The sequence below is a fragment of the Mytilus trossulus genome, chromosome 3 (genome assembly GCF_036588685.1).
Source record: "Mytilus trossulus isolate FHL-02 chromosome 3, PNRI_Mtr1.1.1.hap1, whole genome shotgun sequence".
In the NCBI taxonomy this organism is placed as follows: domain Eukaryota; kingdom Metazoa; phylum Mollusca; class Bivalvia; order Mytilida; family Mytilidae; genus Mytilus; species Mytilus trossulus.
In genome coordinates this window covers 79573629-79601397 of record NC_086375.1, presented here as the reverse complement: position 1 = coordinate 79601397, position 27769 = coordinate 79573629, and the positions used below count along the sequence as shown (strand labels likewise).

Genomic DNA, 27769 nt, shown 5'->3' with positions numbered 1-27769 from the left:
AATAGAAATTACATAGAGAGCCAATGAGTCACTTTTTGGATTATTGGTTTAAAATTATGATATTCATATTCAGAGTTCGTATACATGTATCATACATGAACACACATGAACAAAACAATATTTATTAATAAAATTGCATTTTTAAGAAATAATTTCTGAAGATTTATAGAAATCAAACGGACTATAATCTGTTCTCATCAGAACAGCACTATTATACTAACTATCAGTATCAATATTATGTCCCAGGTCGAACACAGTAAACCCAAGGATATATAAAATCCTTGGAAAACCCCATGAACATTTGTATTTTACACCAATAGATATTTATCTTATTATCTGTTATTCAAAATGATTACCATTTATAATGACAACACTTCAATTATCAGATATCCAGGTTTATCTCTTGTTCTTTTTTTAGGCAAACCGAAAGTACGCCGCCCACTTTTTGTTCTATAAATATCACAATCAGCTGATTACCACATGTAAAAATTGATCACGTGCTTAATTTATGCTTCCTCGCACAACGAAATAATACACAGACGCTAGTTAAAAAGAGGTAAGATTATTTATAATCGAAATCAATCTAATTCACACAATGGCAACATCAACACAAAGAACACAAATCAATAATTGATTTCCTTGACCGTAAATAAATGGGAAATGTTCAATGGTTTCTTTTTACGTATTGGATAAATATAGCAGGTGCATCTGACAAAGTAGCAGCTTCACTCATGCACTGAAAAATAAAAAGCATGTCTATGAAATGATGATGAGGTAAATATTACAGTGAATCAGACTTCGGACAATAGTAGATAATCCAAATAGTTACATATAGATAAATTATCCATTATTCAATGATTATTTAGTGTGTTATAATCAAGTGTGGATATAGGATTCTGAAAAGAGGGACCCCCCATAAAAAACGACTTGAAATAAAAGATGAGCATTATCGAAATCAGCATACATACGTGAGTGCAACTGTTGTCTATTTTTCTTGTTAAAATCAATGCTATAATCATAATGGTTTGTATTTAATCAATATTATTTTCAGTATTACATTTTTACATTTTGTACCTCCTCAAAATGCATGAGAGATATTAAGATATATATATATATATATATTCCCTAATGGCTATTTCATTAGCTTCACAATAGTAGACAGTAACTTTAATTTTTTCATAAAAATTAGCCACATGTGAAAAAGAATTTGAAAAAAAATCAGAAAAGGGGGAGGGGCTCAGAAATCTGTAGTAGTTCATTTAAACTGAGACTACATTATCACATGTGTTATAGAAGCCTCAGATTTAAACCATACAAAAAATCTTCATTTACTAAATAAAATTTATCAAAGGACAGACAACAGTAACATCACACACACAGTTCTAAAAACTAAATATTGAACAACATATTAAACCCCCTCATTTCAATACTAAGGCCGTACTTTAACCTATAATGGTTTAATTTTTAAATTGTTATTTGGATGGAGAGTTGTCTCATTGGCACTCACACCACATCTTCCTATATCTATAAATTAAAGAAATTTCACTTTTGGCAAGAGGTGGTAAATCTGTAAAGATAAATTTTCTTAAAAAGCCCTATAAAATATACATAAGCTTCAAATTCATACTCTTTGGTATGACTAAAAGGAGGTGTGGTGTATCTGTGACTATCAATGGGACAGCAACCCAACAACACAGTTTCCAAAAGACATGTAAATCTATTTGAAGTGTTGTGAGGTTAAAATACCATTTCAATTTATAGGTTTACATCTCTCTTGAATCAGAAAGAGCAGGCGTATCTCATTTTTTGTCAAACAACAAATCTGGTTGCCCCTCTGCACTCTGTGTTTACCCTGCAAGGAAATTCCTAACTATATTAACATTGTTGGTATTGAAAAAAAAAGTTTATCTCGGTAAATTGTTTTGTACACTGGCTTAATGCTATGTTTCTAAGTTTACAGGTAGAATTGTCCTCATTAAAGTAAAGTTTTCAAAATGAAGTATTTAAAATGATTCAATTCTACTTTTAAAATTCAGTTGTAATCTTTTTAATGAGGTTCATATAAACTTTTAATTTTCAATACTATACATGTATGTCAAAATGTTTGTTTTCCAGTTTAAATTGCAACTAATAAGAGTAATTTTTACCTATAGCTACATGTACAATTGTCAACTTCTATGTCATTTGGTCCCTGATGGAGAGTTGGCTCATTGGCAATTATACCACATCTTCTTATTTTTATATAAATTTATTTACAGGTTATTGTAAGGTAACATGGAAAATTAAAAAAAAATATGCAAATGAAATTAAGGAATCACATCTCTATGGCATTACTGAGATTTGATTAATGATGATTTTGTATCAAATTTTTAAAATGATTCTTCACGTAACATATTGATATAGTTATTATTATTGGTTGCATTACATCAGTATGCGAAAAAAAAATAAAAAAATGTTTCTATCAAAAATTGGAGATGTTTAAGAGGTAAATGGACAGTATAAAATTACAATGTAAACCAACGTTAAGAAACCCTTACTATAAGAAATGTTGGTTTAATCTCCCTGATTTCAAATTCTTTTAAAAGATGTATGTAGAAAAAAGAAAATTTGCATGATTGTTTGTTCATTATGGTCTACAACTCATAATATAATACAATTATACCACTTAATCTTCATTTGACCTCTATTAAAGATATGAAGTGGGTTCTTATAGGGTCAATGTCTATTAATTTTGTTAAGATTAAGATGAAATAGAAGGATGAGCAATTGAACACACATTTTCTTTATATGAGTGTTTGATAAAACAAGGCTATAATTTGGTGACATGAAATTGTTTCCTGTAAAAGTGAATACTTTGCAGATTTGATTATTATACTTTTTTAAAAGAATCACATTTTTATTAGTCATTTGACATTCTATCAAAATAGTACTGTGATGATATATATGATGAGGAATATATATTTACAGTCATAGTCATACATCATGTACATGTGATGAATAACAACAATTCTGTTTTTATGGTTAGGCACCAACCATTTATCTTTGTTGGGCTATTGTTTTTTTTTCTCATGAAAAAACAGTAACAAGAATATTGTTTTTAGGTTTTACATTATTAATTTTGTTCATTATGACAAAAAGGAATTACATGTATTTGCTATATTTCCATGAGACTGCCCCCTATCGACCAAACTTCCACAACAGAAAAAAGCAAAGAACATCCTGAGGGCAATATATAGTCTTCATCAATAAGCAGGTGTTTATATATGTGTCAAGTCCTAAATTGTCCAGGGTCTAATGGGACAGGCATATGTATACAAGTTATTGTCTCCTGCAACTACAAGAGAAAGGAATGATAATCTAATGCAACCAGGTCCATTCATCAGATACCATAAACAATAGGTCAACTTATTTGCTGTATGAAATGTTTGTTAAGTGTCATGTCAGTCTGACAGGGTTCATCTGACCTCGACCTTATTTTTTCATTGGTCTATGTTAAGTTTTCGTGGTGAGATCCTTTCTTCAACAAAATAAGTAATAGGACAACTATATTTGGTGAATAAAATGATTTTGTATGATGTACTACTACATGTCTGTCTTGAAGGGTTCATCTAATATTAACTTCATTTTCATGGTTCATTGACTAATTTTAAGTTTTCATGATCACATTTGTAGGTAAGTCTCTAAGTTAAAAATGCTTGTCAATCATACCACATCTTCTTATGTCAACTATGTTTTGTGTATGGAATGATTATCAGGGGACTTTCAGTGATTGGTAATTCTCACAGACATCGCCATGCATATAACATGATTCCTTCAGTGGCTGGTATTTCTTTCTTGAATCTCACATTTTGGTTTTCCTTCTGTGTACTGTGGAAAAAGATTTGTTGATACCTATAGATATAAAGATATCTTATTGACAATGGATATATATACATTTTGTAACTGACCCTGACTTTATTTGATAAAACTTGGTCAAAGTGCATTCATCAAAAGGTCATTGGCATACATGTACATTGGTATATTTATATTTTAAAAGCTCCATTTAAAAGATTGTAATAACCTTTATAACTGCTATGTGGGTCATTTAAGATAACAATTTCTCACTTGCAGATTTTCTTTCAGATCAGTTCATTTCTGTTAAAATATAACTTATAAGTAATCTTTTGATTGGACGATTTTGCCATCCATACTAGTAGTAGATGGTTGCACTCACTGTAATACGTGTATATATTGGCAATAATTTTTAGTAATCCCTACTTCTATTTTTCTGGAATGTTTCAAATGTTTTATTTTTACCATTTTACGAGTAACAGTAAAATATTTATAGATTTACCACCATATTTTTATGCCCCACCTACAATAGTAAAGGGGCATTATGTTTTCTGGTCTGTGCATCCATTTGTTCATCCGTCTGTTTGTTTGTCCGTCTGTCCGTTCGTCTGTCTGTCCTGCTTCAGGTTAAGTTTTTGGTCAAGGTAGTTTTTGATGAAGTTGAAGTCCAATCCACTTGAAACTTAGTACACATGTGCCCCATGATGCATGATATGATCGTTCTAATTTTAATGCCAAATTAAAGTTCCAACCCCAATTTCACGTTTCACTGAACATAGAAACTGATAGTGCAAATTTCAGAAAAAAGTTTTTGGTCAAGGTAGTTTTTGATAAAGTTGAAGTCAAATCAACTTGAAACTTAGTATACATATTTCCCATGATAGGATCATTCTAATTTGAATGCTAAATTAGAGATTTTATTCCAATTTTTGGTCCACTAAACATAGAAAATGATAGTGCAAGTGGGAAATCTGTGTACTAGGGACAATTCTTGTTTTTCCCTTGTTTAAAAAACATATATAAAGTATCTTCTTTGAAAAAGTCTTGTACATGTTTCTTGTTTCTCGTTTTGTTTATATAGATTAGACCGTTGGTTTTCCCGTACTTTAACCTATAATGGTTTACTTTTTAAATTGTTATTGAATGGAGAGTTGTCTCATTGGCACTCACACCACATCTTCCTATATCTATTGTCATATATATGCAGACACAAGTTTTACTCATGAAGAAACAAACCAGGAGATTTTAGTTTTCTTTGAAGATTTAGAATAAAAAAAATTGCACAAAATCATCATGTTTGACATGAGAGAATATATGCTGACTTTGGAGCTATTATTCCTATTATGAAGAGAATTATTTTACTAAAGCATTAAGGCTGTTGAAACGGACCCATTAAAGAACCAAATTAAGATTTTGCCTTTTTGATTTTTGATGATAATTTTGAACTTCTAGGCTAAATTTGGACCAAAGTAAACCTTTTTCTTCTGACTGCCACTGAAATTCAGAAAATAAGGATATTTTGGATAGGGGGAAGATAGTTTGTTTAACAGGCCCCTCAACATGTAGAGAGCATGGCACACACCTTGTAAATAATATCACATTTTAATAGAAATTGATATATATATGTTATTTTTCCATTGGAAAGAAATATATTGTTTTTTCATGCCCTTTATGCCCTTATTATTTAATGGAGCTCAGATAATGTGTGACACTAGTCATTACATAATTAATTTATTAGTTTCTGCCTTCACTGAACAATTTCTCATTAAAAATTTAAGCTTCTTACATGATCAACTTGAATGATCAATATTTTTAGTACATGTATATGATAGATATTAATCATTCTTGCTTCTTTTGAAATGTTGAAAATATTACAATTCATATGTCAGAAGATACATTTATTCTTGTTAAGTAACATTTTTACGATTTAGTAAAAATTGCTAACATAGAACAAAAAAAATCTGAAAAGGACATTAGCAACAATTTATGATTTTTGTTGTTGCAAACATTGATAATTTTTTATACAGAATATTAGCAGCCAGTTTGGTTCAATTTTGTAAAAATAAGCTAAAAAAACATCAATGATATACTGTTGTCCTGCAACCAGCCAATAATTTAACATCATTTGGGTCTGTAGCATGAAACCTTTCATTTGAGCCTGAGTTGGGCATGTGCTCAGCATTTCCAGTGACTTCAGCAAAAGGTGAAACTATTGAAGGCAGCAGCAGGTTAAGACTCATATTATTACATGTACTTGATTTGACCCACACAAAATGTTATGTATTAAAATTGTCCATTGATTTTTTTAATTCTAAATTACAATTTTCAAAGTATAGATTGAATAAAATTTGAAAGTTAACAATTTATTTGATGGCCATGAATTTTGCAGCAATGATCCTTTAGAATTACCAAAAAATGTTGAAATGCCCAGGAATTATCAGGAGAGATAATTCATAATTTGTATTATGTTTGAGTATGTTCAACTCTGAAACAATATTTAAATATGGCATTGGTAAAATACTTGAAATTTAATTCATATTACAATACACAAAGTGAATATTTATAAATTATCGTTGGTCATCTCAACAAGATTGATTTTCTCGCTTGAGCCAGTATGTCAAAAGTGAGAAAAGCAATCGAGTTGAGATGACCAATGATAATCTGTTTATCTCTATTTTACCTATGAGGACGTTGTCAATTCCTTACCAACAACACATGCAGTATTAGTTTCTAGCGATAATTTTTCATATTACTTGACTCCACTGAGAAAGGAAATTAACAGTCAGCAAGATAAAAGGAAAATTTCTTAAAAATAGTGTTAATAAATATTATCTGTAATGTTCAAATGTCAAATTATAGTGAATGGAAGTTTGGTCATTTATTACCTACATTGCTTAAAATTACGAACCAAAATTAAAAAAATAAAATGAAAAGAGATTAAGAATTCAGTTATTTATTTTTATACAATATTTTAGCAAAATCATTTTTATGATTTTTGCTAAAGATTTATTTTAAATTTGATTTAAAAAAAAAAAAGAAACGTTATAATTCATGGTGAAATAATCAGATAATTGAAATAGTTCATGGACCAAATATTTAATTATTGCATAGAACTTGTTGCATAATAACAATATTTACTACTTTAATGACACTTGTCAATGTCGTTTGATATCAATACATATCATAGAATAAACTTGTCACAGATAAACAGGACAAACAAAGTGAATAAAGGATAGATATTCATTTTATGGATTTGTATTCAGTATCATACACCTTAAGGGCCTACAATATTATGGTCATTGCAGAATGATAGTTTTCAATAATATAGAAAGTGGAGAGGGGGATCTTTTAGAGATTTGATCATATTTTATTGAAAAGCATGATAAATGCAGGGTATTTAATTTTCTTTAACATTATTTTCTGGTAAACATATGATATATGTGTCAGAAAAACAAAAAAATGAGTAATCGTACTATGTCAAGAGCCCTGTAGTTTAATGTAACACATCTTATTGTTAATAGAATGCTATCAGACTAACTAACACTGCTTATGTTAATGATCATCTCACATATTCAGTCAAGAATATAAAAAAGATGTTACTGTCATTTTTAATAGATAACATACAAAAAACATCAGTATAAATGTAAAAGATGAAGATGCATGGTGTTTGTAAACATGTTCAATAACAACACCAAGAATATAGAATAATTTCTGTTTGATGAAATTTAACATTTACGAAATTGAAGGGCTTGCAGGTCATTTTAATTTTGCACACTAAAATTGAATAAATGTAAGTATTGCAGTTCCATAATTTTGGGCTCTGTCTATCAATTACAATTTATTGTACACTTTTAAAAATATTTTGCATTGACACATGACATTTTCTTAATGAAAATATTAAAGGAACAATATTTTTTTCTGATGCAGAATCATATGATTTGATGCAACATCAACAACAACTTTTTGCCAACACCTTTTGTTGTATGACTTCAGAGGAGTATAATATCTGATTTTCACATGTGAAATCATCAGTTTTTATTATATGACCGCACAAAATCTGACCATTTTTGCGGTTGTATATTGGTATGAAGTTGGCGTCGTCGTTGTCGTCGTCAAAAGACACATTAGTTTTCGCACTTTAACTTCAGCTTAAGTAAATAGAACTCTATGAATTTAAACACAAGGTTTATGAACACTAAAGGAAGGTTGAGATTGATTTTGGGAGTTTTGGTCCCTTCAGTTTAGGAATTAGGTGCCAAAAAGGGACCCAAATAAGCATTTTTCTTGGTTTTTGCAACATAACTTTAGTATATATATAGTAAATAGAAATCTATGAAATTTAAATACAAGGTTTATGACCATAAAAGGAAAGTTGGGATTTATTTTGGGAGTTTTGGTCCCACAGTTTAGGAATAAGGGGCCCAAAGGGTACAAAATTAAACTTTGTTTGAATTCATCTAAAATTGAATAATTTGGGTTCTTTGACATGCCAAATCTAACTGTGTATGTAGGTTCTTAATTTTTGGTCCTGTTTTCAAATAATGGTCTACATTAAGGTCCAAAGGGTCCAAAATTACACTTTGTTTAATTTCAACAAAATTGAATCTTCATGGTTCTTTGATATGCTGAATCTAAACATGTGTGGAAATTTTTGCTTATGGGGCCAGTTTTAAGTTAGTCCAATTCATGGTCCAAAATTAATCTTTGTTTGAACAAAAATCCTTGGGGTTCTTTGATATGCTGAATCTTAACATGTATTTAGATTTTTGATTATAGGCCCAGTTGTCAAGATGGTCCAATCAGGGTCCAAAATTACACTTTGTTTGATTTCAACAAAAACCATGTATTTAGAGTTATCAAATTGGTCCACATGTAGGTTAAAAATTGAATTATTTGGGGTTCTTTGATGTATGCTGAATCTAACCATGTATTTAGATTTTGGACATTGGACCAAAATAGGTAAATGTCCAATTTAAAAATTTTAAGTTTTTAAGTTTAAGTTCTTAAACCACATTCATTCTGTGTCAGAAACCTATATGTTGTATCAACTATTTAATCACAATCCAAATTCAGAGCTGTATCAAGCTTGAATGTTGTGTCCATACTTGCTCCAAATGTTCATGGTTTGAACTCTGCGGTCGTATAAAGCTGTGCCCTGCGGAGCATCTGGTAATTCATCAATTGGTCCGAGACCACCATTGTCGTCCCTTGATTTTCGTTATTCACAAATATAGTCCCTAGTGTTGACAGTGGGTTACTTGCCATTAATTTTTATACCTCTTCCAAATTTATTTCTCCATGTTTAATGCCTCAAATTGCAAGTAGCGGGATAAAATTACACTGTAAAAAAATTTGGGTCCAGAATTTTAAAGGAAAGTAGTGATTTGGTTGAAAATGAGCACTTCGGAAGCTGTCAAAAGATTTCAAGACGCCCTAAACATAAAATTGTCCATATTTTGAGTTAGAGGCGATGAAGTTTTCTATATTTTTGATATAATTTGTCCCAAAAGTAGTACAACACACTGTAAACGTTTCTTTGAGAAAGCGCAGGTGGGATTTTTTTTATTTTCATTTATGTTCTAAAAGAAATGTACTACGAATTAATTGTGTTCTCGGACCAATTGATGTTATGAATTAAACAGAGTGTCAATTTTTCTTGTTTTTTTTTATATGTAAAGAGTAACACTTACAGGTCAGAAACATACTTTATTTTTCCTTAACAGCACATTAATTATAGAAAACTTTTTATTTCTGTAGTGTGAAGTGAGACTTGATCTAAATTATTGACTTGAATAAACAGATTTTTATCGATAATTGGTAATTATGGTAGGCAGTTTGGTGAGGAAACAACAACATAAAGTGGTGTTGAACAAACAGAATTCAGATTTTCATAACTCAATTACTGTTTGTTTCTATTAATTAATGTTTGCAGGTTTTCCAATTAATGGGATTTCAAATGCATTACATATTTTCTCAATATTTGGAAAAATCAATTAATGTCTTGTTTAACCCAAAGAAGATTCATCTTGTCAGGAACATGTATATTATGGTTAGTGCATATTAAACTGTTTGTATTGTCAAACTTTGAGCTTGTTAATAATTTGACAGTTTGATTACAGCTACCTTAATATTGGACTTTACATTAAATGCTGTTTGATTTGATGGTAGTATATACACTTGTGACCTATCAATAAATCCAGCTACCTTGATCACAATGGTCCACTCATTTAAGAAAACGTTTTCTTAGGAACATGCAGATTTCCTTAAACTAAATTTTAAATTATAAATTGAGGAAGATTATATTCTTTTGTCCTGGAAATCTCAATCTTTAGGTGGTCAGATTTTGTGCTTTATTTAGCATTATAAATCATCCTTGTATGAAAGATATCATTCTACAATCAATTAGTTTATAAATCATTGCCCCTCAACTTTTGACCCAAATGAAAAACCAATAAGAATGTAAATTTAAGAGACAATTTTTTGAATATATCATTAATTCATGAATAGAAAATGTTGTCAGTACAATCAATAGTCAAAGCTTTAAGTAAGATGCAGCAGTTGTAAGGTATGTATGTACTCACATAACACATTTTTGTTGTTTTGTTACAAAGCACTTTATCATATATGATGTCATAATAAGTTCGTAATATTCATAAGTACTGTGGATTCATTATAACTTGTGGGATTCCAATGTTCGTGAATTTCTTAGGTACAGAGTGAGTGAGTGAGTGAGTGAGGTTAACCACATATTTGAATAATCCACTAAGTTCCAAATTTTCTATAGGCTTATATGCATACATTCCATTCTCAATTTTATTTGTAAAACTTTGAAGTTTATATCCAGGAAAATACATTTGTTCTTCATCTACAAAAATTAGCACCCAGAAAAAACTTGAATCAACGTTACTATCCATAGAAAATAAATAATTTGCATGTTAAAAGTACATATATGTAAGTACATATATGTACATTAATTTAAACAAAATCAAGTTGCGAAATTTGGTGACACCATTAAAAAATATGTTGCTGTAACAAGGATGTTCTTGCATGTTTTTATAGGCCCTTTTAGGGACATATTATGGTATACCCTTGTCCTTTTGTCCGTAGTCAACATGTCAGACATTAACTAAAAAACACTTCAACCAATTTTCATAAAACTTTGGTAAATTTTATATCTATTGATGTGCACTCCCTTTCGTTTTTTCTTAATTTTGGATTTTACTTTCTGAGTTATGCGGTTTTATTAATTGAAAAAAGGGGGATTTCCTATTATGGGACAATAACTCAAAAATGCTTTCACCAAGTTGCAATAAACTGCTCAATTGTCTATATCTATTGACATGATAGGGGGAGGGGAAAATGAGATAAAAATGAGAAGTTATTGAACTTTATTCTTAAAAAAGGACAGTGTATCATGTACAGCTTGTATACCAAAATAAGGTTCACTCCTGGTGCTATAGTTTTGGGACAAATCAGTTCTTATCAGAGACATAGGCATATTCAGGATTTCAAAAAAGGGGGGAGGGCATCTACATTTCTTTAGTCCTTATGAAATTAAAAAATACAATTCCTTTGAACTACCTGCACAAAATGAACCTTCACATCTACTTGTAATTACTTTTTATCAGATTAAAAGTTTTTTATAAACCAAGATTATTTTTTGTGCATGTTTTTTTTTTATAAAAAATACCTATATTGAAATAATCAACAGACTTCATGTAATCATGTAAATTCTTGAGATTGATTAGGCATAATGGTTTAATAAATAATCCAAATCAAGTTCAGAAATTATGTATGAGTTTGTATTCTTATGTACTCTGACTGACTACAGGTATTATAGATGGTCCCATAATTCCTTTTTATGTGTGATTGTCTCCCTAAGTCTAAAGCTTTTTATTAAAATTATGGATATTACAAAAATGTAAAGTAGTGTTAATAAAAACATGTACCTTGTCAATTTAGGAAAGATACTCAAGGCCAATGTCTTAGTATGTTTCTTTATCAATGATTCAGCTGTTCAAAGAAACAATAAATTAGATGTTTTTTCAATGAAGCATTTATATGCAAAGTTTTAGTGTATTGAACTAGTATTGACAACAGTACTTTTTATGACTAATTTATATATTGATCAGTTGACTGAATAATTATATTTAGACTTCAGTAACAAAGGGTGTTTTCAAGGTTTGTGTTGTGCAATTTTAAATAACTACTGGATTATTTGTTTATCTTGTATATCTCGGTTATATTTACATTGTTTGTTTATGTTTTTGGTGATTTAATTTGGATGTGGATTTAACGTAAACAGGTCAGTTTATTAAGTACTGTCTTAAGATCTCTAAACAAATCTAACTAAGTAGAACACATGAAGAAAAATAAAGAAAAAATTAGTGAACTCAAGGACTTTATATATACATATAACATCTGTTGTTGGACCTGCTAGTTAAGTGCATTTTGTTGAAATATGCTTTTTGACTATTTTGGTCTTTTAAAAAATGTTATTTGTGCTGTTTTTAGACCCCTCTACCAAGACATTTGTTTTGCATGCACACATGTACAGCATTGCAGTTTTTATTCAAAGCAGTCATAGTTTGAACATAGTTCTTAATTAAGACTTGACTATACATATTTTACATAAGGAAAAAATGTTGCATCATCATAATAAAGAAAAATGCAGTATGATGCAATTATGGATATTTTATTATATAGGCCAAAGTATAAGTCGGGTAGCATGTAAAATAATAAATTACGACAAGTACAGTACTGACAATAGTATCATATACTGGTAAGATCGTGATTTTAGTGGTACAAACAGTTATCACCAGCTACTTCAATTTTTTAAGTGTGTTGTATTTTATTTCTAAAGTATCTGTATGTCTGCAGGAGATGTGTCTTGTAATAAGTTCTATTTTGTGAATCAATGATATATTAGTTTTAGAAATTTTCTAAAGAAACAAGTACTGGTGCACTGGTTTGTGCCAATTTATCCTCTATACAGTACGCATGACTGATCCAGATGAACTGTTCTGGGGGTGGAACTCACTTTTTTCGGAAGATCAATGAAGTTAAAATGGCGAAATATGGTTGGAACTCCCTTTCTCCTGGAATTATACCCCCCTTTTAAAATGGCTGGATCTGCCCCTACTATAATTCAGTTTTATAATCCATTCAGAGCTGAAAAGTGTATCCCATTGATGCATATATGATGTTTAATTTGTGAGAACATAAAAAAGACCAAAAGACCAATAGATTAGAACTGTTTTCTTCAAGCTTTTCTTAGATTTTTCAAACAAGAACATACATTATATGCATAGACAAATTATTGAATTCAAATGATGTCAGCTTTAGTTCACTCTTGAAGTATTTATGTTTTACAACATTGTTACAATTACATATTTATGTATCTAAATAATTTCAAACATGTACCATCACAGAAACAAACATTAGTATTGATAGTTACTTTTATAACCTGCACATGCAGATGTAACTAGCGTACCTATGATCTAGAAATAGCTAGAAATACCTCCTACACCATGTGTTATCATTCAACTATCTATAATTAGTCTAAACGTACCTATAAATAAAACTGTTTCAATTTTTTCAGATATTCGCATTTGATTAAGAATGACTGAACATTGGTCAAGAGAATTTTAACATTTTGAGACCAGGATTTTATTGGTTGCTGCAATCAGGACTTCTACATAGATCAAATCTTAACAACAGTTTCCTGTATATTGATGTAAACTATAATCCTACTAATTAACAGGACAGTAATTACCGTACTGGAGTACCTAAGCTACCTTGAACCTTGATAATTTGTTAACCTGATGAAGAAGAATGGGTAAAGGAAGACATCAGACAACAACAGACAATGGACAACTCACTCCTCCGGACGGGGGATGGGGTTGGGCTGTTGTCTTAGGATCATTTATGTTACATATTATTGCTGATGGAATTGTCTACTCATTTGGAGTATTTTACATTGAGTTTTTAGATGAGTTTAAGGAAAGTAAAGGAGACACAGCCTGGATAGGGTCACTTGTTCCTGGAGTTTGTCTCCTTGTTGGTAAGTTTTTAGATTATATTTCAACTTTTTTAGTCTTTTAAGTTTTTCGATTTTAGTTCATTTATATTTTTTTTTAGTTTAATTTGAGGTCCAAGTACACATTTGATAAGAAACCAGCTGGAGCCTGCCTCTGGGTGTGGGTTTTCTCACTGTGTTGAAGACCCATTGGTTGCCTTTGGCTGTTTTCTATTTTTTTGTAGGGTTGTTGTCTCTTTGTAACATTCCCCATTTCCATTCTTAATTTTATACTTCAATTTTTTAATTAATAGATATAGGAAGATGTAGTATGAGTGCCAATGAGACAACTTTCCATCCAAGTAACAATTTATAAAAGTAAACCATTATAGGTCAAGGTAGGGCCTTCAATTGATGTATAAGCCTATATTGATGTAAATTCAGTCTCAAGAATAATTTCAATAAATAGCTGTTGATTTATGATACTAATTTCAAGATAGCATGTATAAAATAATGTACACCTGACACACTTTGCTTCTACAAAAGACTCAATAGTGATGCTTGCATACAAACATAAAGTTAAAAAAGCCAAATTAAGAATGAAGTTGAGGAGCATTTAGGACCCAATGTTTTGAGAGATTAGCCAATAATAGATAATTCAGTTACTCTACACATGAAGTAGAAAATCCTTGATATTTTAAATTTTAAATTTAATTATGAATATGACCATATCAATCATAGTTCATGTCAACACTAAAGGGCTGACCCCTGGGCTGGTGATACCGTCAGGAACGAAAGCTACACCAGCAGAGGCGTTGATCCAGTTCAGTGAGAAGAACGAAAAACAGTTGTTATAGATGCAAATGCCATTTTCTAGCCATAGACAGAATCTTTTATAGAACAAAAAATAATCATTTATTAGCTCACCGCGCGGGCCCGAAGGGCCAAGTGAGCTTTTCTCATCACTTGGCGTCCAGCGTCTGTCGTCTGTCTTTAACTTTTACAATAATCTTTTCCTCTTTTCTTGACCCGGCCAACCAACCAAGATGGCCGCCATGGCTAAAAATAGAACATAGGGGTAAAATGCAGTTTTTGGCTTATAACTCAAAAACCAAAGCATTTAGAGCAAATCTGACATGGGGGTTTAATTCTTTATCAGGTCAAGATCTATCTGCCCTGAAATTTTCAGATGAATCAGACAACCCATTGTTGGGTTGCTGCCCCTAAATTGGTAATTTTAAGGAAATTTTATTGTTTTTGGTTATTATCTTGAATATTATTATAGATAGAGATAAACTGTAAACAGCAATAATGTACAGCAATTTAAGACTCAAAAATAAGTCAAAATGACCAAAATGGTCAATTGACCCCCTTAGAAGTTATTGTCCTTTATAATCAATTTTTAACAATTTTTATAAAATTTGTAAATTTTTTTCTAACATTTTCCACTGAAACTACACGGACAAGTTCATTATAGATAGAGATAATTGTGAGCAGCAAGAATGTTCAGTAAAGGAAGATGTACAAACACATCACAATCACCTAAACACAATTTTGTCATGAACTGTCTGCTTCCTTTGTTTAATTCACATATGCCAAGGTGAGCGACACAGGCTCTTTAGAGCCTCTAGTTATATTTAAAAGAGTAATTTAAAAATGGTAATAAAAAAATCTAAAAAGATATATAAAAATATTGTTATTGTCGTAATTTATTACATATTATAAATATATTTTACTTAATACATTACTTTACATTTTAGGTCCTGTATCAAGTGCTTTGACAAATCGTTATGGATGTCGGAAAGTTACTGTAGTTGGAGCACTGCTAGCATCATTAGGATTTATTCTGAGTTTATTTGCACCAAATATCTACTACTTATACGTTACATTTGGTATCTTATCAGGTAAATTAAACAAACAAATGGAAGTTTTTAATGACCTTGACTGGCTATACAGCCCTTGCACGGTCGGCTATGGTAAATTAAAGACAATCATGTATGGAGAGTTGTCTCATTGGCACTCACACCACATCTTCCTATATCTATATATTATATGCTGCAAGAGTATTTGCCCTTTTGCAAATCCATTTTAAGCTGAATTAAAAAAAAAGTGTAATTTAGTATTGCCTTGTCCATCCTTTTGTCCATATGTTCAAAAATTACTTACTTTAGTTTGCCTCAAACTCTGTTATATAAAACTTCTTCACAAATTAATACCACCATACACAGATCCAGTTCTAATATGGGTGTCTGACTTTCATCACTTTCAACATTCTTGAGTTATGTCCTTCAAAAATAGAAATATTTAAAATTGCTAAATTCTCCATTTCCCCAATCGTTTGCCTCAACCAAATATTATGAAACTTTTACAAAATGTTAATTACCACCAAACACAGACAAAGTTTGAATTTGGTTGGTGTCACTTTCACTGTTCATGAGTTAAGTTCCTTTGAAAATTGTTACTGAAATTATTTTGGTTATTTTATTAAACTTGAGTTTATCTATTAATCGACATTTTTGCACTATGCAATATAATGATATATTTTAGAAAAGTTATGATTTTGAAGAACAATGTATAATGATGAAGATTCTTGGAGATAATAAACGTAGAACGTTTTACAAAAAATCACTATCTTTACCACCCCTTGATATTCAAGAGGTTTTTACAGCAAATATATTAAAATGTTTAGTCTTATATTGGTATAACTTCGGCGTTGTCAGTATAATATTTCCACATAACAACTTTAGTATAAGTAAATCAATAAATTTTTTACACAAAGTTTATAACTACTTTTTTAAAAGGAAGGTTGGGATTGATTTTGGGGTTTATGGTCCCAACAGTTTTGGAATTAGGAGCCAAAAAGGGGCACAAATAAGCATTTTTCTTGCTTTTTTGCACAATAACTTTAGTATAAGTAAATAGAAATCTATAAAATTTGAATACAAGGTTTATGACCATAAAAGGAAAGTTGGGATTGATTTTTAGGAGTTTTGGTTCCAACAGTTTAGAAATAACGGGCTAAAAGGGTCAAAATTAAAAGTTGTTTGATTTTATCAAAAATTTAATTATTGTGGTTTTATTATATGTCCAATCTAATCTATATTTGATTCTTAATTTTTGGTCCCGTTTTCAATTTGGTCTACATTACGGTCCAAAGGATTATATTCATTCTTTGTCAAATCATTTAATCACAATCCAAATTCAGAGCTGTATCAAGCTTGAATGTTGTGTCCATACTTGCCCCAACAGTTCAGGGTTCAACCTCTGTGGTCGTATCAAGCTGCACCCTGCTGGTTTTAAATATCAGATGGTTATGTTTGCAGAGTAAATTTTATGAGAATAGATTTTAAATTGAATCTATGCCATTTTTGCTTGAAGTTACAGCATCAAAATAGATTTCTGTAGATTTAACTGTCGATTTCTATGTAAATCAATAAATACTGCACTATTTGCACAATCTGTAATTCATGTTCGAATGTTTTAATAAGACATGTGATTCTATAAACACAAGTTTCATCTGCAAAAATAACTCATTTTAGAATGCACAAGAACTATGGAAACACTTTAAACACTGATTAATTAGAATTTCTTTTGTATTCTTTGTTTAGAAACAACTCTTAAGATTTGGCAAGGTTATTTGTAAATAATGAATGTCTTGAAGTGAAACTTTCATACAACAATAGTAGTTTGAATGGTCCAATGATATCCTTTGGTTATAGAAAGTAAAGAATGAATTTTTGCATCTCGCCTGTGAGCAATACACAGAGATACTAATACTTCAGCAGTGGCAGCAACTCTTTTCACTTCTTTTTTTTGTATAAAGCTGATATGAATGTATAAAAAATAGATGTGGTATGATTGCCAATGAGACAACTCCACAAGAGACCAAAATGACACAGACAGTAATAACTATAGGTCACTGTATGTGTATTGTTAAAACAATACATTCATAAAAAGAAAATAATTTTGCAATAATTTTGTTTATAATACATGTGATAATTATATACTGTCTGAATATCACGATTATTCTGTTCAAATACTGCATTTTCATCTATAACTTTCATGTACATTACACTAAAATAACAAATATTGCCTATTATCGTGAAATTAAAGAAAAAGAACTATTGCCGAAAGAGAGAAACTGTAAACAGCAAAACAAATCAGCAAGACAAAATCATAAAAGTGAGAGTGACCATTATAAAAGATACACAATGATTCTGTTGAGCGACACAATCTATAGTGAGCCTCTAGTTGATAAATGTAGAAACAAATAACATCATTTTCTGTAATATAAGATTTTTGTAATTATTTCAGTCTACCCATGTAACCCAACTGTTTATTTTACTTCAGGTTTGGGTTTTGGATTAATGTACTTGCCAGCCATTGTGAGCGTGTCACATTATTTTGATACAAAGAGATCATTTGCTACCGGACTAGCTGTGTGTGGGTCAGGTATAGGTACATTTATATTTGCTCCTCTGTCTAAATTTTTGGTAGATGAATACAAGTGGCAGGGAGCTGCTCTTATAGAAGCAGGGATTATTTTGAACTGTATTCTTTGTGGTGCTTTATTTAGACCATTAACTTACAGTGTGTCAGATAATGATGAAGAAAATGGTGGACTACATAGTACTGAAAAGGAAGTGCTTCTTGAAAAGAAATCACAGAATGGAAGTACTGGAGATCACATTCCAGTTATTAAAGTGAATGGGGAAAGAAAACCGATTAAAGATCATGTACTTGATCAATTAAGGATGACAGAAACAAATAATGTAAATATGTTCAGAAGTGATGGAGCTATTCATACAGTTAATGGGAATTATTCAGAACCATCATCACCATTGTCAGCCATTGTTGTTCCATCATTTAATCGTCAACATTCTTTTACACCTGTCCAGAGAACAACTGGTTCAAGTGTTTTCAATAGAAAAGATATATTTTATAGCGGAAGTTTAATGAACATTCCACAGTACAAGTCCAGTCCAGAGATGTATATAACGAGTATTCAGTCCATACCAGAAATGATATCTGATGATAAAGAATGGTGTCTTATACGCTGTCTCAATTTGTCACCAGAAATGAAGGATGCCATTCATCAAATGTTAGACTTTTCCTTGCTTAAGGATGTTATATTTGTACTGTTTGTTATTTCAAACATTTGCACCAGTATTGGTTTTAACATGCCTTATATATATCTACCAGCTTGTGCCCAGGAAGCTGGAATAGACGAAAACAGTAGTGCCTTTTTAGTTTCTATAATTGGTATAACCAATACAATTGGTCGTATTGTTTTTGGCTGGATGGCGGACAGACCATGGGTTAATAGACTGATGTTGTACAACACTGCCTTGGTTATATGTGGTGTTGCTACTGCCTTGAGTCCTTTAAGTGACAGTTTACCATACCTCCAAGGTTATGCAGCTGTATTTGGTGCATTTATAGGTATGTATGGTGATAAGGGCTAAAATAGTGAAACAACGATTTAAACTTGGTATTTTCAGTGAAATAGTATGGCTGGAACATAACATTAGCAACTCAAACAATATATTGATAATTTGATTCAATTGGTCAGTTTAGACAGTTAAGACATGTGTCCAGTCTACACAGGTTAATTCACAATAGAATATTCAATGAATGTCCTGAAACAAGAGTTAAGTTAGAACAGGTTTCAGTTTGGTTTAGACATTTTTCACTGTATTGGTAAAAGAGCATGTGGTATATGAACAACAATTAGACATTAACCCAGTTACACAACGTTTCCAAAATACAAATCCAGTGGTCATTGGTCTTTATATAACACTGTACAATTACCACATCTAACCTTTGAAAAACTATAAATCAACAATTAATCTAATCAAGTTACAAATTATTTCTACAGAGACCATCAATTATATAATCCCAAAATCAATTTTTTAATAGATATGGGATCTGAAAATGGGGTCAAAATTCTTCATCTAAGACAGTACATGACTATGAATAAACTTATATCTGTATAATTTTGGTGTCTTATTGGTTTAAATACATGTAGATGTATTCTGTGTCTGTTAGTACATGTACACTGGTGCATCATGAATTAATTAAATTTAATCTGGAATACTAGATCAAGATTTATCGTTCAATCATCAAGAATAAGTAGAAAGGTGGTATAGTGCAAAAGTTTTGCTTTCCTGTACTAATAAAAGTGATATGAGAAATATACAAATGAGACAGCAACCAAAAACACCACAAAAACACTCAGAAGGTCATAAAGGTCAGATAAGCATGTTTTTCCGTCTGTGCGTCTGACAGTTCCTTGTTTGTCCTTCCAATTGTCCTTTTTCTGTCCAACTGTCCATTTGTCTGTCCGAATCTTTGTCCCTTTACTGTCCATTTGTCTGTCCATCTGTCCTGCTTCACATTAAAGTTAAGAGTTTTTACCCAAATAACACAGTCCCTTGAACAAAGAAAAAGATAGTGCGAGTAATGCATCTGTGTACCAACCATAGACTAATGAGACACATTCTTGTTTTGTTATGCTTGAAGATGCAATGAATTTTTAACCAGTAGAGGACTTTATATTGACTATGTATTGCCATGCAATACTCTCAGAATGCTTGTAATATTATACAGTCCATCTGGATAAATAGCTTCACCTACCCTGCATTTCTCATGCTTTTCAATATTACATGTATATGGTCAACTTTGCAAACTGCCCTCCTAGATGATTGAAAACTATCATTCTGTATTGACAATGATGCATTCATGACATTGGTGTAAATTAAGATACACTAATTTATTCTAACGCCCTCAGGGTGTATCTAATATTTAAATAATGAAAAGTAATTAAATATTGATTTTTAGATTATAAAATGATACAGAACACCAATAGTTATGGAAACAAAATTAAGTTTGGGTTTTATTGCATTTTACGGCATTTTAAGTACTTCATTCATTAATGTTTTTAAATGACTGAATTCACTTGTGTGAGATAATTTGTCTTAACATTGGCATTTAACATTAACTTCTGATCATGGATCCCTCCATTGCTATTTCACACTTGCCTCTTACTTTCCCAATCAAACTTTTCATCATCAGGAGTCAAATATTATTGTTTCATAGAAACAAACGATTATATTCAGACAGATGTAGATGACATTACATCACAAGTTCATGCTGTGACTTGAAAGAAATCTATGGTTTGGGCATTAGTGGTGTATGCATTGTTTAAACTTAATGAATCTATTTAAAAAAAGATTGGGAATGATTGCCTATGACCTCATTCGCATAGTTCAGTGCACATGACTACTAAAGTTCAGCTTTTTCGGTATTCTATATTCTTTGGTATTATGAGTAATAGGATAACCATATTTGGTATGTGCGTATCTTGCCTATCAGACTGTTTTCACTTACCACGACCTCATTTCATGAATATGTGAACAAGCTTAAGTTTTCATGGTCAAGTCCCTATCTGAGATACTATAAGCAATAGGTCCACTATATTCGGTGTATGGAATGATTGTAAGGTGTACATCCCTAATTTGCAGGTGTCATCTGACCTTGACCTCATTTGAACAATTTTCAGTTTTCCTAGTTAAAGTTGCTGTTAAAGAAAAATAGGTACAATATATTAAAACCATATTTGGTGTACGGAATGATGTAAAATGAACATGTATTTCCAGTTTGGTTTATTGGAGCTTGACCTCATTTTCTTGGATAATGTTCAGTTTATGTTGTACTGTAGTTGTTGTAAGAGAAAAAAATAAATTAACATGTATCATATGTATTTGAACAGTATGAAATGAGTACCACAATTTTAAATCAGTTTCAACCGACATAAAGAAGAAGGTTTTTGCAATCACTGATATGACATAATAACATATATATATATATATAATTTTATCTCTCTATTTTTTCAGGTGTATATGTAGGACTTACATCTGTTGTATTAGTGGACTTGTTAGGGATAGATAAACTGACCAATGCTTTTGGTTTACTTCTAATGTTCCAGGGAGTGGCTACTCTGATTGGCCCACCAATTGCAGGTATAGTTATATGTAAAATGTATATGAATCTAAAAAAAAATGATTAGTATAAAAAAGAAGATGTGGTATGATTGCTAATGAGCTTGAGACAACTCTCCACAAATGACCAAATGATGCAGAAATTAACAATCACCGTAGGGCCTTCAACAATGTTTTCATAATAAACGGTTATTCTTATACTCAACAAGCTTTGAAAAAATTATATATTATTACTTTTACTTTGAAAGAATAGTTGTTTTTCTGATTCATTTTGTGAGCAAGGTTTCCATTTCAAAAACTAATTCAAATCAACAAGAGAATTATCCTATTCTAAAAGTTTTTGGCAAAGCTATCAATTGGTAACCAGTAAATTAACAGCTATTTTGTAATTAAATGATTTTGCTTTGATGCTAGCAGATATCAAAATATCATTTAAAAAATATTATAAGTCAGCAAGCTTGCATGCAACAAATGATTAATTAATAAATGTTGTGGGACCTACAATAACGGCCCTCATCTTGAGTATAACAACTTCCTGTATTATAAGGTTGTTGAACTACATTCACAGCTTTTTAATATGAATGAAGATAAACTTCTGTGTATTGTTATGCGTTGACTTTTCTACATTGGCTAGAGGTATAGGGGAGTGTTGAGATCTCACAGACATGTTTAACCCTGCCGCATTTTTGCGCCTGTCCCAAGTCAGGAGCCTCTGGCCTTTGTTACTCTTGTATTATTTTAATTTTAGTTTCTTGTGTACAATTTGGAAATTAGTATGGCGTTCATTATCACTGAACTAGTATATATTTGTTTAGGGGCTAGCTGAAGGATGCCTCCGGGTGCGGGAATTTCTCGCTACATTGAAGACCTGTTGGTGGCCTTCTGCTGTTGTTTTTTTATATGGTCGGGTTGTTGTCTCTTTGACACATTCCCCATTTCCATTCTCAATTTTATTCTGCCTTAGTTCAGTTTTGTCTTGGTTTCTACAAAAGTTGCAAAATGTGTTACATATGGATAACAATCTAGTGGTGGCTTAAATTATTAGTGTAATGCATTATATTAAAGAGGATAGAATACCTGAATGCATCACAACTTGTAAGTAGATGCCTTATGTTATGAGGTATTCTGACATCATTTGTTCATTGTCCTTGACCTTATTTTAATGGTCCAATGAAAGTTTGAAAAAGGTTTAGTTTTATGTGTCATGAATGACAAGATCACTTTATTTGGTATATGTTGGTTCTTCGCAAGGTCTTCATGTCTGCCAAACAGGGATCACCTATAAACCTGGACCTCATTTCATGGATCAGTGATAATTGTTAAAAATATATGATCAGGTCTGTCCGACTTTCAAATATATATCATAAGTAATACCTGTGGCATATGGAATGATTGTAAGGTGAACATGTCAGTCTGGCAGGTTTCATCTGACCTTGGCCTTATTTTAATGATCTAAGTGAGCTAAATATCCTTTTAGAAGTAAAATTTTGTTAACTACATTCCATGCTTACAGTTCATTCTGTGTAAATCTTATTTGTAAACCTTTTTGTCAACTATATTGGATTTCTTGAAGCAATTAGCACTTTGAGGCATGTATTTGAGCTCAACTTACCTGTAAGTTGTTTTAAAAATGGTCAGTTCTGTTGGTTGTCATTTGAAGAATCAAAAGAAAGGAAGACTTTTTAAACCTAAATTACTAGACTAAATTGGAAACAAAGAAATGCCAGTACTCATTTTTTTTCATTGCAACCGCATAACAACAAGTAATTATTCAAACAGCTATTATGAAAAGTTCAATAGACATTTTGCAAAAAAAATATTTAGAATAGATTTATCTTGTGAAAGCTAATGTATTTACTATTAACTATCATTATTGCTCTTTGATTTTACCTTTAAGTAAGTTTGTCTGTTATTTTACAGGCTGGTTGTATGATGCGACAGGAAGTTATGATATATCATTTTATGTTGCTGGAACTGTGGTAGCTTTTAGTGGTGCTATACTATACATCATTCCTGTAATACAGAAATGTACCGGACGGAAGTCATATTCAAGAAACACAGAGTTTGTTGTTGATAATCCAGATACTTCTAACAATGAATTGAAAGAAGTAGAAATGTCAGAGATAAAGCAGACTTGAAAAAAATTGTGATAGATGTCTCATTTGAATATGAATTAGTGTATCAAAATACACAAGATTAGAATTATTTTTGTGATCATCAATTTCACAACGAAATGTTAATGATTTAAATCAAATATATGTACATAGTACACTTAATTATATATATATGTATATTTGCTATGTTAATAAAGCTGGTTCATATGGTTGAATACAGATCTTATACAAACTATCTATTATATAGGTTATACAAAAATATATATAGGTTTGTACTACTAAACACGTTAAGAAGCAATTTGATTAAAAAAAATTAAAGCTACATCAAAGAACAAGATAATAAAAGATAAAATGATAACTTTAATTTGGTAAATGGTCAGTTTTGTAGGTTGTCATTTGAAGAATCAAAAGAAAGGATGACATTTTAAATCTAAATAACTATACTAAATTGGAAACAAAGAAATGCCAGTACTTTCGTTTTTAGATTGCAACAGATTTTTTAGCAGTTAAGTATTGATTTACTTTTATGTTTCAGACAACAAAAGAAGTAGTTATAAGACTGTGTTTGGTTTAACAATCATATAAACTATATTGTCTTCTGTGTCCACTAATTATTATTTTATATGAATAGTTCTTATATGACAGTGAAAGGTACTATATGTGTTGTTTGTTATTTTTTTGTCTTTGTTTGAGTGACTATATTATTTTTAGGGAATCAGATGTTAGTTGGTTTATATTTTCTGTTGTGCTGTCCAGTATTTTTTGTGATTTGTGTTATCATTTTTATGTATTAAAATTACTAGCCTGTCTTATCCCATCACAGTATAATCTAGGCTTTGGTGACTTGGTTAGAATTTCTCATGTAAAGCAAAAAACAGACAATGATAATATTTTATTGTTTCAATATCATAAAATTATCATTTAATTGATTCAGTATAGTAATATATGTACAGTTTCTTTGTTTTAAAATGATTAAATCTGTGTGAAATTTCTGAGATTTTTATGTATTTTTGTGGGAAAACAGAATTTTGATTGTACTTAACTTCAATTATATCTGAGGAAACAATGCCCTGTTTAAAAAAAAACTAATTTGGAAAAATATCTTTAAAAAACTCATTGACAATCTAGTTATTGCTACAATGGAATTATATTAAAAAATAAAACACTATCTTTGAATTCATAAAAATAAATTCTCTGATATATTTTTTAACTTTTCTTTTTGTCAAACTTGTACAAAATAAAACATCATTTTTGTAAGACAAGAAAGACACTTGATGGTTTTATTAATTTTTAGGGCAATGATTTAGTTTCTAGACTATATTTAGAAGTTTAAACACATTTATTATATGTATGAGTGAATATTTAGCTATGTAATTTTTCTCTTTAATTGAAAAAGTCTACAAAATATATTACCTCTGAATGGTTTTTGCAGGTAAAGGAGACAATCAAAGATATATATTTTTTCCCATTTTGTTTATATATATATGTATATGATTATATTAATTATATAAATATGTATATGTATATTTTCTCGAAACTGTTTTTATAAACATATTGATTTGTATTAATAAATTCTTTTGACCTTCATATATCCTAGATGTAGTTCAATTACCTAACATTCTAAAATACTGTGGATACCAATTGTTCAATCCAATAAAAAATGTGACATCATAAAATTGTGTATCTTCAATAATTTAGTAAAATGAAAAAGAGTAATCTCCCTTGCTTTAAAATCTGGGTTTTTTTTCTAATGTGCTTCAACTAGGGAATCATATCTGTTAACCTTTTGGGTGTCTATAGAAGGATGGGAATTGGGTACCACATTTGATAATTAACAGTAAAATGTTTGCTAAAATGTAATTAACAATTTCTCCATTAGATGCTTACTGTAGTAATAAAATACCATGTTTTGAATGACAATTTAGAAATTTAAGGCTAGTTTGAGGTTGTACTGGAAGCTAAAGGGAGGACTTCCTAATTGCCTCATATATTTGTATGAATATTGGAATCATCTTGGGTTTTCTATCCCATGAAGCTGTTATAGTGTTTGTTAATTTTTCATTCAATTGTTGTTTTATTGATCATTGTTTTGTATGTTTTACTTGTTTGTTTTGTAGAAATATAAGTTTGATTTGTAGTTTTATTAAAGACAAAACATAACTTTATGAACTTGTAAATCTGAGAAAACAAGTGATCTTTTAATAATTTCTTTTTAATGTTTAGAAGATTTTACAGCTGAATAATCATGTCTAGTTAATGATATGAGTTTTATTTTGTATACATTTTTTAATTAAAATTTTTCAAACATTTGGAAGATGCTTTTAATGCCAGAAAAATATACATATATATAAATCATATTTTTTACACAAAACTATTTTTTTATGAGAGTCAAAAGCATTCAAAATGTCTTAAAAGAATCAAGCATGTGATTGCTATCCAACTAGGAAAAGGTGTGATTGAGCTTTAGAAGAACTTTTCAGTATAATTACATTCACTGACTGCCAATTTTAGCTGTTTTGTGTTCTTTTCAAAAGATTTTAAATAGTATGCAAATGCATTCTAATAGTAATATAGAGTCAATCTTGGACATTAAATACTGGCAATGGTTGAAAAACTTAAAATAAAGTTTATTACTTTTACGACATGTAGATTCTTGGTTGTTAATGTCCTCTTAAAAAAATTTCTGTGTGTTTTATTTCAATATTATTATCTTCCATCGAAATGCAATATTTTAGCTGATAGTTTGTGCAATAATTTGTATAATAGCTTTACAACTTTTATTATATTTATCTATTTTATTATTTTTAAATTATACACAAACATTTTTCTGTAGTAGATCAATTTCATAACCTGTCACATTTGTTATACATATGCATTTAGAATGTTATTGTTTATCTTATTTGAATGTTAAGTTATCTGAATCATAGGGCTACATAAGCTATTGTCATCACTTGGCATGTTACATCTTTCATTAATATGATTAAAGACTTGAAATTTTCATGTTTTTCTGCTTTGAATAAACAAGGTAAGCTATATTCAAGTTTAACAAAAGTAATGATTGGCTTCCGTTTTGCCTCACTTCAGGCAGATCAGGTGAAATTATAAATAAGTTATGATTCCGCTTAGAATCATATTCAGTTCTGTTTTTGATTTTTACAGATTCCATTTTTTCTCTGAAAAACTAAATCAAATCTTGCTGAAATGTTATCCTTTAAAAACCTCTTTCAAATCTTGTTTGTAAAGGACCAATTTCTACTAAATTTTAAATATAAAAATCAACAGAGGAAAATAGTGTTATTGGGACCTATAGTCTTGGTTTATTATACTTTTAAAATTAAGATTTAAATTGTTAAAAAAATGAAACAGTTATTAAGAACAGTTTATTTGTGGCATTAGATTTTGAGTACAGATGAAAATTTACTTTAACAAAAATCAAGTCCATGTTTGAAAGAAAGTGTTCAATTCAGGACCAATTTTAACTTGAAATGAAAGTGAAATTCTCCATTAATTGGTGATTAAGAATGTAAATATTTTTCTTGACTAGATATATATGCTAAATATTTATATTCAAAAGAGTATCACACACATGTAATATGAATGTTCTGTGAATATTTCTTTAAATGATATATTAATGATTTACTGTTATGTACAAACAATTCCTTCTACAATAACTCATTAAAATCAAACTAATCTTTACAGAAATGATTATTCTGGTATTATGATGATATTAAATGTGTACAATTTTATTAACAAAATTGTTTGATAAAAAAAGTAAAAGTTATTGTATTTAAAAGATATGTAGATAA

The 27769-nt window shown here is 30.2% G+C and overlaps 1 protein-coding gene across 3 annotated transcripts; it reads left to right on the top strand.

The window, feature by feature from the left end:
- Positions 1 to 461: 461 nt before the first annotated feature.
- LOC134712567 (monocarboxylate transporter 13-like) lies at positions 462 to 27769 on the top strand. 3 transcript variants are annotated; one of them, XM_063574264.1, is made up of 6 exons: positions 462 to 556; positions 13433 to 13894; positions 15610 to 15753; positions 18200 to 19291; positions 21745 to 21870; positions 23770 to 27769. In XM_063574264.1, the coding sequence occupies exons 2-6, from the start codon at positions 13666 to 13668 to the stop codon at positions 23985 to 23987; spliced, it is 1809 nt and encodes a 602-aa protein (XP_063430334.1). In that variant the 5' UTR covers positions 462 to 556; positions 13433 to 13665; the 3' UTR covers positions 23988 to 27769. The 3 variants fall into 3 exon arrangements, with proteins under 3 accessions (XP_063430334.1, XP_063430333.1, XP_063430335.1); XM_063574263.1 differs by lacking the exon at positions 462 to 556 and adding an exon at positions 592 to 774; XM_063574265.1 differs by lacking the exon at positions 462 to 556 and adding an exon at positions 818 to 968.